General features: G+C 36.4%; 2 protein-coding genes across 2 annotated transcripts in view; both read right to left on the bottom strand.

Moving 5' to 3' along the window:
• LOC128985650 (PR domain zinc finger protein 10-like) overlaps window positions 1-7,504 on the bottom strand; it is a 44,611-nt gene extending 37,107 nt beyond the window's left edge. The window contains exons 1-3 of the mRNA XM_054405394.1: window positions 7,313-7,504; window positions 6,354-6,480; window positions 5,589-5,751 (exon numbers count right to left, since the gene is read on the bottom strand). Of these exons, the coding sequence (XP_054261369.1) occupies window positions 5,589-5,751; window positions 6,354-6,470 (280 nt within the window). The 5' untranslated portion in view covers window positions 6,471-6,480; window positions 7,313-7,504. The remainder of the gene's footprint in view (window positions 1-5,588; window positions 5,752-6,353; window positions 6,481-7,312) is intronic.
• On the bottom strand, window positions 808-3,534 carry LOC128985651 (uncharacterized). Its single transcript, XM_054405396.1, has 2 exons — window positions 3,447-3,534; window positions 808-3,064 (listed from the first exon to the last, which is right to left on the bottom strand). Coding segments are annotated over exons 1-2 (2,109 nt in total). The 5' UTR covers window positions 3,448-3,534; the 3' UTR covers window positions 808-956.
• Window positions 7,505-12,600: the final 5,096 nt, after the last annotated feature.

Genomic DNA, 12,600 nt, shown 5'->3' with positions numbered 1-12,600 from the left:
ATCTTTCACAAACGACCAAAGAATGTTAGGCTATGTTTGTAATTTCATAAAAAAAAGATTTCATTAAAATACTGTTGAAACATTACATTTTGGTTTACATTTCTTCTAATTATATCCATTAGTCTATGTGTTTTTCAGTAACTTACTCCAGTTATATGTTGTTCAATGCCATAAATGCCAGTAGTTCACGGTCAGCGCCAGTAGTTCACGGTCAACGCCAGTAGTTCACGCTTACCAAAACACATAGGGCCTATATTTCACTAACTGCTTATCCTATATTATGATGTTTATGTGTTTTCTGATACATGCCATCCCGGCAATCATATTTCAGTACAAACAACAATTTACTGCAATTTACTGTTAAAATATTTGTCATTCATACTGAAGTTTCGTCTGCAAAGTAGAGCCAATTCATTTTAGGTTAGCTCAAATTGTTAAAATTTCCTCAAATTGAACGAAATTAAATATTTTGGTTTCGTTTATTTGAATTTTGAAGGGTAGGGGAGGGTGTTGTACCTTTGGACAAATTTCACTTAAATATTTTTCATTTAGCCATGGTTCAAGATATTGAAATGCTGATAAATGCAGGAGATTAAGCAACTATTCAGCTACAAAATACATATTTTAAACTTTTTAAAACTTTTTAAAGTACTTTTTTATTTCACAAAAAACAAAATACGGAAGAATGTCTTAAGGTACAACACCTTCGTGTACCTTTGGACAATGATGTTGTACCTTTGGACATAATGTTTGGGATAACAAAAATGAATTGTTAAATTATTAAAAAGTATTTTATTGATACAAAAAGAATGTAAGCTTAAATATAGTAGTTGTATACAATAAATTGGCCTATAGTTTTATTAATAAGGTTGAAATAACTTCTCATCTGGCAAAAAAATGTGATAGGCAATGACTTAGCCTAATTTACAAGTTTTACTCCCTTCTAATTCAAGAATTTATTTGACAGGAAGTGACATAAAATCTATACTGAAAGTCAGCTGGGAAACCTGCCTTTCTGAACTACCAGTGGAAAGGGGCTGTGGTAGTTTGCGCTCAATTTCACTTTCAAAAATGTTATAAATGTCCTCTTTATCCCTAAAGAATTTGTTAGTTTCACCCAATCTTTTTAAATACTTTACTTCAAACTCAGTCTTTGAAATAGTCTTTACAATTTCAGCAACGTAATACATGACAGTTTTCTTCCCCATCATTCTAACGAGAACAAAGTCCCCTACTTTAACCTCTTCATTTTCTAATAGTGACTTCTCTTCCGCTTCTTCCTTTTCGTCCATTTCAATTGCTTCTTTCAACTTTGAAATTGAATCATCTGATGAATCTTCAAGAACTGCGAAATCCTCATCTTCGGAGCTAGAGGAAATAATCACTTGACGAGTTTTTTTCTTTTTCTTAAGTGCCGGTTTTTTGGGGGATAAATTTGATTCGTCAAATCTCTCAGTCAAAACACTATCAGGATGTTCCGTGATTTTAAAATCCAACTTCTTATTTGCAGGTTTCTTTTTTTCCTTCTTTTCAGCCTTGAGTTTTTTCAGGGCACTCTGTGCTTCAATCAGCATTTTTTGAGGCGTATCAGTCATCACAGCCGATTTCCCTTTCTTTTTACCGGGTTTCTTCTTCCGAGGTAAGGCCTTGGGAAATGGTCTAATAAGATGTGGTGATATGGTAGATTGTGTTGGCTCATGACATACAAAAGCACTTGATGTTGTTGCCTCATTTCCTACATGGGAAGTTGATGGCATTGAGTCATGGTTGATTAATGGACTAGATGTAGTCAGCGCATTGCTTTCATTTCCATTTTCACTGGTTTCAATGACTGGTCTGTCCGTGACGTTGGAAGGCAAAAACTCTTCAGGCTTAAATATGTTTTCATTTAAGGGGTGAATTCCGGTAACAGAAAAGCCACTGATAATATTTCTTGCAGTAAATGCTTGTAGATAAGCAGTACCAGAGATTTTGGCTACTTCGTAAATTGTCATGGGTTTTCCAGGATTTGATAACATCCACTCAGAGGCAGCGACGTTGTAGAACTTCTTATAGGGACCAAACACTGTTCTATCAAGTGGCTGTAGTTTGTGTGACGTGTGGGGTGGGAAGGTAAGCATGACAATTCCAGAGGCCCTAGCTTTATTTATCGCTTCAATCGATATATGGGACTCATGATTATCAAGAATCATGAGAACAGGATCATCTTTTGTTGGTTTTACAAATTTAATAAAGTGATCCAAGTATTGAACAAAAATTTCTTCTGTGGACCACCCTGTTATATGTGCTCCACCAATTGATCCTGGAGGAGCACCATTGATCATGTGCTGTTTAAAATTCACCCTCGGAAAAATGTACATGGGAGGAACATGGTTTCCGGCCGCATTGATGCAACCAATCATAGTAACATTTGCCCCCCTTTCCCCCGAAGTCATGCTGCCAATTTGTTTCACTCCTTTAGGTGCTATTATTTTAGGGGGATTGTGAACAGTTGAATTGCCAGTTTCATCGAGATTGAAGATCTGATGTTCTTTAAACTTGTATCTACTAAGGACAGTTTTGTAGTTATCAAAAAATGTTTTTACATTTGCAGCATTGAAACTTGTTGCTCTAGCTAAACTGGTGGCTTCAGGTTTCCGGAGCGACAATTTTGTCCACCTTTTTAAAAAAGCACGCATCCACTCTTTCCCCGCAATTTTTTCAACTCCCCATTGTTCTGGACATTTTATTTTGTTTATAGAAGCATATTCAAAAGCAAGTACTCTTGTTTCTCTTTTAGTTAATCCATAATGAAGGCGAGCAGCAGTTTCTAAATACTCAACCAGCTCCGTTTCTTGCTTTTCAGTAAACACCTTTTTTGTATCATTTTTTCCTAATTTAATATCTACTGATTCGTTACCTGATTTTCCTTGTGTTTTTACATAATTCCACAAAGTAGATTTATTTATGGAAAATTCATTTGCAGTTTTTCTCAAAGATTTCCCGTCCAACACTGCTTTGACGGCTTCTTCTAAAATTTCTTTAGAAATTTTCTTACGGGTCACTCCAGACTTGCTTCTCGGCACTAAAAAAGAAGATAATTAATTATTAATAATTTGTACTACAGGCCTAATTAATTAATTAATTATAAAAATCAAGCTTTATTTCAATGAAAATCCTTAAATTTGTATAAATTATAAGTTTTGTTTACATTAGATTACAGTCTATAAAATGTGTTGTACCTTTAGACACTGTCCAGAGGTACAACACCATGTCTGTCCAAAGGTACAACAAGTGTACTGTTAACTTGTAACTTGATAAAAAGCAATTTTGAGGTTATGAAAAGTAATAAAGAATTATGCCATTTGAAAGAGAAGATTTCAGTTACCTTAGCTGAAATCTTTATATTCTAAATTATACTTAATGAAATTTATGAAAAATCGAGAAATATATAATCCATAACTTACTTTTTGAGTTGAAAATCAATCTTCTTCACATGGCAACAACATGCAACTCTGCAGGTGTCTTTCCCTCCACTGAGGTAGGTTTCAGGAGTGCCACTTCATGTTGGAGGGTAAAAAAATTAAATTTCCCTTATCTTAATTAAAATTTCCCTACTGTCCAAAGGTACAACCGTCCAAAGGTACAACACTCTCCCCTATAACATTTATGATGAAATTTTTAATTTAATATAATTTTTACTACTTTATTTTTGCAAATTCATCAGCGTGACCGACTGGCATTTTTTGTGTGACCTTCAAGCTAAAAATAGAGTTATAAATTAAAGTAAGTAAAATTCAGCTCTGCTGATTAGTATACATTATTCCTTGGTAAATACTGATTGTAATAGGCTAGTAGTATATCGATTTCAAAAGTAAAAAATTTTTTTTTTACTTTCCTGAAAATTCATCATTATGCGACATTGACCCTTAAGTTCTGGCGTCCACTGCTGGGAGTGCCGTATAGTTACTTATCTCGTGCGCCACAACTACACAGTGCTCTCACCGGTGGACGCCAGAACTTATGCTAACCATAGCACTGCTGTCGGTCTATATTTAAATCTAGTTGTCTATGCTTTTACATAAGGAGATTTTTTCAAAATGATATAAAAACTATTGGAAATACAAGTAATACAAATCAATAACTGCAAAGAAAAAGTCAAGTGGAAACTGTTGATAAATATGTCCACTCCTTGATCCCGCAATGTTTTCCGTCATAGACCTATTGTGTTAACTGTATATAGTTTTTAGTTGTATATGTTGTGTATAGTGTAAATCATTGTCCATTCTACTCAAACATATTTAACATTCTTCCTGAACTAAGGTTTTAAAAATTACAAATGTCACACCATGATTGTTACTATTAGAAATGCTGTGAGATATTGTACAGGGGTTGTCTGTATGTTAAGATCTCTAACAAGATCCAGTCTTTGCAGTCATGCGAGCTATTTCTGATCTGACATTTGCACAGTAATCTTCACTTCCAGAAACTACTATTCTACCCTTATGCGACGGAACATTAGTCTTGTCACAATAAACCATGTGAGGGAAGTTACGCTTGCTACATAGTCTCCCGTGATTGCGGTGAAATAGTAATTTACGATTGCCTTATCTTCATAGACGCTTTAATCTGCAATGACAATTCCTTGTGTCTGCTGCAGTTAATTAAACACTGGTACAATCTTTCTGTTGGCTTTTTCCTCATACGACAATGTCGCCCATTGTTTTGCTTTGCGGTTGTGGGAGAAACGATAGACAATTAGTGAATGAAACAATCACGGTGCTGGTGTCAGATTTGAACTACCTTGCTAAGTCAGTCACAAGGGGATATCAGCGGAGATGTGATTCACGGACAGTCCTCGTAATCTTACTAATATTATAAATGTGAAAGTTTGTGTGTTTGTTTGTTTGTTTGAAGTTCAATCACACACTAACTACTAGACGTATTGGGCTGAAATTTGGCATGATGTTAGCTCACATTCCCGATTAACATATAGGCATATTCATATCTCAAAAATCCTTTTGGGCTCCGCCCCAGTGGCTCTGTAGTTTCCCATGTTAACCTTATGAGTATTCACATTTAAAGGGAATTAAAAAATTTAGTCAGCTGTCTCAAATAAAAAAGTTGGTTCTATGATATGCAAAAGCATTAAAAAGTTATAAGATTTACCAACAGGGTGCAGCAATATTTTTTTGCATTTATGAAAGCAGCTATTTTGAACCAAGCAGCAACAAAAAACTGTGATACGTAATGAGAACTAACTGTTAAAGTAAGATTGTTTTATGTTTTTTTATTTTTCATGAATAATTTGTGATATTTTGTGAATTTTTGATAATTTATTTTTCTCTATTGTTTAGGTGAAGTGGTAGAACATTATGGTTACGGTAGATGTGTAATACTCAAAGAGCAAAGAAGTAAGAAGCAAAGAGTAAGAAGCAAATTTTATCAAACTGTGTCCTTCCTCATTGCAAACGCAAAGCTTGAGTATAGCTGCAATAAGCATTTTATTATTATATAGGCCAACCCTGTACGAAGGACGGGTACTCTGCTAGTAACTTATAAGTCAATGTGACAGCTTCGGGGCTATTACAATGCATTCTGTTACTGACCTTGACCTGACATGAGAGGAGAGCCGGCTCTGTACACTGGAGAGTAACACGCAGTACAGCCCATGTTGGGGTCTAGGGGGCTCACCACTCTCTGCTCCAGCTCTGAGAAACTGTCCAGACCCGAGCTGTAGCCAGCAGACGGCTCCCCCTCCACATATTGCACCTAAGACAGTCAGAACATCATTAACCCTCAAGCTCTAGGCCTATAATGTACAATATTTTAAGAAGATTGAAGATTTGAAGTTTTATTTGAAAATATAAAAACTACGTAGGCCTAGGTATCTTATTAAAAATTCACTAATAGTAATCTCATGTACCGTAGGCCTACAGTACTGTTGAGTCTTGTCTTGATTATTGAATCTTTGGCTATCCGACCTCATAAGTTCGAACAGTTATTTCTGTACGGTATTTGGTAAGTCGATGGCTCATTTGGTAGCGTCACGGACTTCGAGCCCAAGGCAGCGATGTCGTGGGTTTGGATCCTGGTCACTGCCACTGCCGCAAACATTTTTAGTACACGTACTTATTGGTGATTATCTTAAAGCCTTGTAAAGTTTTTTCCAACATAACTTTAGTAATTGGGGTGATTAAATAATTAACAACATAAAACATTGGTTATGAATTAGCCTATTAGCCCATGTTATCCTACCTTTTTAACTTACATTACCTTGCCGCAGACTGCTTTGGTGGGATAATGGATAACTGTAGTGGAGATCTTCGTAACTTGGTTAGGAATTGATTATAGTCCAATTTGTGTTGACTTACCTGAAAGTTGTTCTGGTTCACAGTGAGGAAGAGAAGCCTAGAAGAGTTGGCGTCCTTTGTATCGGTGGGAGGAGGCCACTCATCAGTAGGGCGTGGCTCTTCATCCCCCACCATCATCTTCTCACCCCTGCAATGGCAGACCCATCAACCATTTATCGGGGTTTTTATTCTGATTTTTAACTCTGAATAGGGCAACCTCCACAAATTGCTGTGTTAATTTAGGTACCAACTAAACAGGCCTAAAGCTAATCTAGCCTAACTCTTAAGTGGAACGCAAAATTTTCTAGGATCATTTGGGTTAATCCATATCAAGTCATCCAGGGCATGACACTCGAATGTTCTCAGATCATGTGTCACCGATGGGATTCGATCTAGATGCCTCTTGTAAATCAGCCGAGTACTCTATCCACCACACCACAAACACCAATGGCTGTACATCGTATCGTTGTGGTAGGGACTAATGGTGTTCCAAACCTCGTACAACCCGGTGACGCCACTGCCGGACAGCTAATCCACGTTCGGTTACTGGACGCATATCCTCTGCGTTTAGTAATTTAAAACCTATTTATTGACTAAAAAGTAAGTTACTATTGCCCTAGACTGCTTTATAGGCAGTTAGTTAGGCCTACAGTTAAATTGAATTTTCGTCATAAATGGCCTAAGCAGAGTAAGTAGGCCTAGATCACTAAAATGGATCTGTGATAACTTAGGTGACGCTCATAAAATAATGAGCCTAGCCAACTTGGAATTCCTATAAAGAATTCATAATGCAAAATTGTGCTAATAGACTATCTAGGCTTCTTTAGTCTACAATTTGTAGCCTACATTTTGGAATAACAAACACCATCGTGGTATAAACAGGGGTTTTCAATGTCTTTACAAGAAGACATTGCTCACAAAAGCATCCATGTCAAGCAGACGTCTTATTCAAGAATTATAAGCGTTCAATTAATACTCACGACTAGAAGAACTTATCCGTGATAGAATATTTTATGGAACAAATCAAAATCGATCCAGTCCTAGGAGTCCTTAATGAAACTGCAGTCGCAGACACAGATTATCAGCGCACAAGAAACCCAAAATCGATTAGGGTTTAGAGACAGTTTTAGGGCTTAGGGTAGGGATGGATATTTTTTTGGAAATTTCCTGAGCAGTGAAGTGATGTGCTGCTACTGCTGCGCTGCGCTGCTGATGTGCTATTATTATTATTTTTAACACACTTCCTGCTGCTGTCATCGAACCGTACCAACCTCACAACTACGTCAAAAGTGCTAAATATTTCACATTACGTATAAAACACATATTTATTTATTTATTTCCTCTCAACGGTTACACCATTTTACAAATACATGATTTGTTACATGTTGTGTCTAATAGTCCACAAAATATTAAGCAACAGTAACTACTCTAATAATAAATATACAATAAATAACAAATAATATAACAATAACAACAGCATAAAGAGATTTGTACATACAGGGTGTTGAAAATGTCTGGAACCAACATTATATCTGGTGAGTGGTTAAAGAAAAACAACTGATATTTTGTGTACGGATATACTATGGTTTTACCTATCTTTTGGTGCCTTATGAAATTTTTTACCACTTATAGGGAACGTCCTGTGGAGGATGCAGTAAAAAGTTTTAATGTAAGCCTATGGTAAATGATACATCATTTTAAAGGCCATTTTTTTCTGAGTAAGGAGCCGCAAGTTTCATCTCAAAAGGACCACCCTAGCAAAAATGGCGACTGTTTGAAATTTAAAAACCCACTTATAGGGAACGTCCTGTGGAGGATGCAGTAAAAAGGTTTAATGAAAGCCTATGGTAAATGATACATCATTTTAAAGGCCATTTTGTTCTGATTAAGGAGCCGCAAGTTTCATCTCAAAAGGTCCACCCTAGCAAAAATGGTGACTGTTTGAATTTTTTGAAAATAATTAAAAGCTTAATTGGTATTTCTGTTAAAAATAAGTTTAGTAAAACAACACAAACAATTTAGTTAAATGTTTTTTTTTCAGTCATTTTTCAGTTTATCACGTTATAAACTACTGTACTTCGTAACTGGCTTGTAATAGCATTTAAAGGAAACAAATACGTCCATTTAAATAGCAATGTTTTTAAATTTCAAACAGTTGCCATTTTCGCTAGGGTGGTCCTTTTGAGATGAAACTTGCGGCTCCTTACTCAGAAAAAAATGGCCTTAAAAACGATGTATTATTTACCATAGGCTTCCATTAAAACTTTTTACTGCATCCTCCACAGGACGTTCCCTTTAAGTGGTAAAAAAATTCATAAGGCACCAAAAGATAGGTAAAACCATAGTATATCCGTACACAAAATATCAGTTGTTTTTCTTTAACCACTCACCAGATATAATGTTGGTTCCAGACATTTTCAACACCCTGTATTAACAATAATAATATCAACAATTTTGACTAGATCAAGTAATAATAGTGCTTGACGTTACAAACATGGATGATATTGACAAACAAAACAATGAAGAAATTAAAAAATTAAATTGTAGGACACTTGATTATGTATGAAGCCTGACTACATTGAGAAACAAGAAACAGTTAATGACACAGGGATACAAAACAACATCAGAACAACAGCAACAAAAGGGAGATAAATAACTTTAAGTTTATGTAACTAGTGACTAGATGGAAAACAAGAATAGTTAGATAAGGAGCTGGTTGATCTTCGACCTGAAGACGTGAGTTGAAACGCCAAAAAAGTCGACATCAGCTCCAACTTCGCTCCCTAGCCGGTGTAGGCGAGATACTGGCTGGGTAGCTGAGTGGTTATAGTGCTTGCCTACTAATCAAAAGGTCGCCGGTTCGATCATGATAAAAGTCATTTAGATTTTTGATGGTTCGAAACTGGACCCAGCTGTTCCTGATCATTGGGCTTTAAATAAATGATCCTGGCTAATGAAACAGCTGATCTTAGTCAGTAACAAAGCTACACAGATCATCTCACACCATTCTACACTCATCCTTCACTCATATTTGGATTAAAATACGCACTACAGTGGCGTCCCCATCTTAATGATGTTAATAATGTTGGAAATATGCTCCGCTGGATTCAAGGTTGGTGTAATGATGATCCCAAGGTCCTTTACCTTATTCACCCTCGCGATAGTTTTGAGTCTTCAATATAGTAGTCAAAACCATGGGTGTTGTGGTCCTACGACAAAATGACATGACTTGACACTTTGAAATATTAAGAGACATTGCATTATTTTTACACCAGTTAACAATGCCATCAATTGAGTTTTGGAGGTCAACATATAGTCATCCATGGATCCGATTCTTGAAAACACCTTGATGTCATCGGCAAACATGAGGAATTTCATTGATATTAAGGCGGCAATATCATTAATAAATACATTGAAGAGTAAAGGGCCCAAGTGTGAACCTTGGGGGATACCTGATAGTACTGCAAAGGGAGGGTAGAGGGCTCCATCAAATTTTACTACAAGTTGTCTATCGCACAGGTAGCTTTCAAGCCAGTTTAGTAGTTGCCCAGAACATATCAATGTTTTATTACCTAGCTACTATAGTAGTATAATATAATAATAGAATAAACTTACATATAAACCCAAGGGATATTGAAATAAGAAACATAATCCTCACCACTGAGAAACGATGCACATAAATTATTATTTTTACTTTAATATTAAGTTAGCGTCTTAGCGAAGCAAGGTGCGTAATTTGCCGAATATGAAAGCAAGGTGAGTGTATAATGGGATAAAATTATCTGTGTAGACTTACTACTTACTACTGACTATATGGTCAGCTTTTTTTCTTTTATCGGGATCATTTTATAGCCCAGTGATCAGGGATAGGGATAGCTCTGGAAAGTTTGGGTGGGTCCAGTTTCGAACCTTAAAAAACTGCTGACTTTCCTAAGTATCGAACCGGCAACCTTTAGATCATTAGTGGAGTGGAACACTGAGCTAACTGGAGGTAACACTAAATGTCAAAGATGCGTGTCGCCAGCCGCCATGTTTGCGTGAGGTGTGAGTTATAAGAAGCCATGTTATTGGATAAGAAAACTCACTGCTATACCAACCTAGTTATAGAAGCCATGTTATTGGATAAAAAAACTCACTGCTATACCAACCTAACAAAATCAGCGACACGCTTTTGACAGACTTCTGCCATGGCAGTGCTACCTCCAGTTATAATTTTAGCTCAGTGGAGTGGAATGATTGATTACTTACAACGTTATTGGTGATGGCGAAGAAATCATCGGTTGAGAAGAGTGTATAAAGAAGAGTATATAAAAGAGAGTGTATCAGTATATAAAACAAAAGATTGTTTTATCTATGTTGTTATCCAAGAGCATATTTATTACTGTTACACACTATATATTTTATATAGTGTATATTATTTACACACTATAACAGTAGAATGCACTTTGGCATGTAGTTAATGATTTTCATAGCATGTAGCATGAACTATATTATTTCATAGCAACAAAAATTGAGGGCAATAGAGTAACAATAACAATAATTATTGTTATTAGTTACTCTATTGCCCTCAATTTTTGTTACTTGTTATTTATTTAGATTATTAAATTATTGAACAGCCGCCCACACATATATATTTCCTCTTGATGTAAAGTTGAGTTGTTACTGTTAAGCACGGCCGCCTTTAACTCCAGGCCGCGGCCTTCGAAGCGGCAACAGCTATGGTTTGTTTGGAAGCAGCTAATGGTATTTGTGTATTTACGAAAGATTGGTTACTGGATTGTTACAATAATGACTCCACTTATAATGTGTAGATATAAATTTTTCATTCATATTGTTTCGGGTTTCAATTCTGTTCGTTTTATTTTCAATATTTTAATAAATTTATTTGAATAAATTTAAATTTAAATCAATAAAGTGCGAATTGATGAGCTGATGTCACCTGTCTGCCATGTTGTCTTATGGGACGTCTGACACTAAACAACACCATTCGCAACGTTGCCAATTCTACCAGGCCACGGCCTGTGGTTTAAGGCGGCCGTGCTATTAAGCATGCACAACAATGTACTTTTACGCCACACTACATTATTTTGACGAACTTCCCACGCAAGGATTTAGTCCAGAAAACAGCTGTTTGCCACCAGCTTATTCAAATGGGGTTTCATTGCGTAATACTGTTCTGCAATGAGTTTTACCGGACACCAATCAGCTGATTATACTGTATTTTCGTGGCAATTATTGGTTATAAACAAAAACATAACCTCTCTCAGAGGTTATGACTAGTGATTATTAGTCCTTTAGTTGGTGGAAATATATAAGGATTTGTACGGATTAAGTAGTATGGCGTAAACTATCGTACGTAACTCGTCCAAAATGTGTGTACCGGACTCGTATGGTAATCCCGTACTCGACTTCGTCTCGCACGGGAACGACCACCCTCGTCCGGTAAACACTTATTTTCAGGACTAGTAACGTAATATACTATTACACAGAAATTAACTTTTAATATTACATTTAATCATGCAACAGTACAACAGCTGACCAGCTGATTTACAGCCAGTGCTGCCAACGTATTTCGCGCGCATACGACCTTGTCTGCATGTTTCGCGCTCACTATTTCGTGCATTCTCGTTGCAAATCTGGAGTGAGACAAAGTAATTTGAGTGAGACAATGTTAACATTGTCTCACTGATGATCGAATTGGCCACTTTGCTTTCTCAAATCAGTGAGAGAGAGCATGTACATTGTTAGGTAACTGTAGGAAATAGTTATTTGTGCAACTAGTGAGAAAAGTGAGCAATTGACTCACTCGAGAGAAATCCTTACTCACGAGCCGTAGGCGAGTGAGGAATGGTTTCTGGAGTGAGGCAATTGTACTTTGAACTCGAGTTGCACAAATAACTATTTACACAGAAATGTACTTTTAATATGACATTTAATCATGCAACAGTACAACAGCTGACCAGCTGATTTACAGCCAGTGCTGCCAACGTATTTCGCGCGCATACGACGTTGCCTGCATGTTACGCCGTGCCTTCACGTTGCAAATCTGGAGTGAGACAAAGTAATTAGAGTGAGACAATGTTAACATTGTCTCACTGATGAGCGAATTGGCCACTTTGCTTTCTCAAATCAGTGAGAGAACATGTACATTGTTAGGTAACTGTAGGAAAAATATGTTACATTTCTTTACCAATTTATTTGTTTTATGGTATCTGTAGGAAAAATATAATGTGCAACTCGAGTGCAAAGTGCAATTGACTCACTCAGA

The sequence above is a fragment of the Macrosteles quadrilineatus genome, unplaced genomic scaffold (genome assembly GCF_028750875.1).
Source record: "Macrosteles quadrilineatus isolate MER2022 unplaced genomic scaffold, UCM_ALF_1.0 Scaffold_2__2_contigs__length_208266976, whole genome shotgun sequence".
NCBI classification, from domain to species: Eukaryota; Metazoa; Arthropoda; class Insecta; order Hemiptera; family Cicadellidae; genus Macrosteles; species Macrosteles quadrilineatus.
This window is presented reverse-complemented; position numbering and strand designations above follow the sequence as displayed.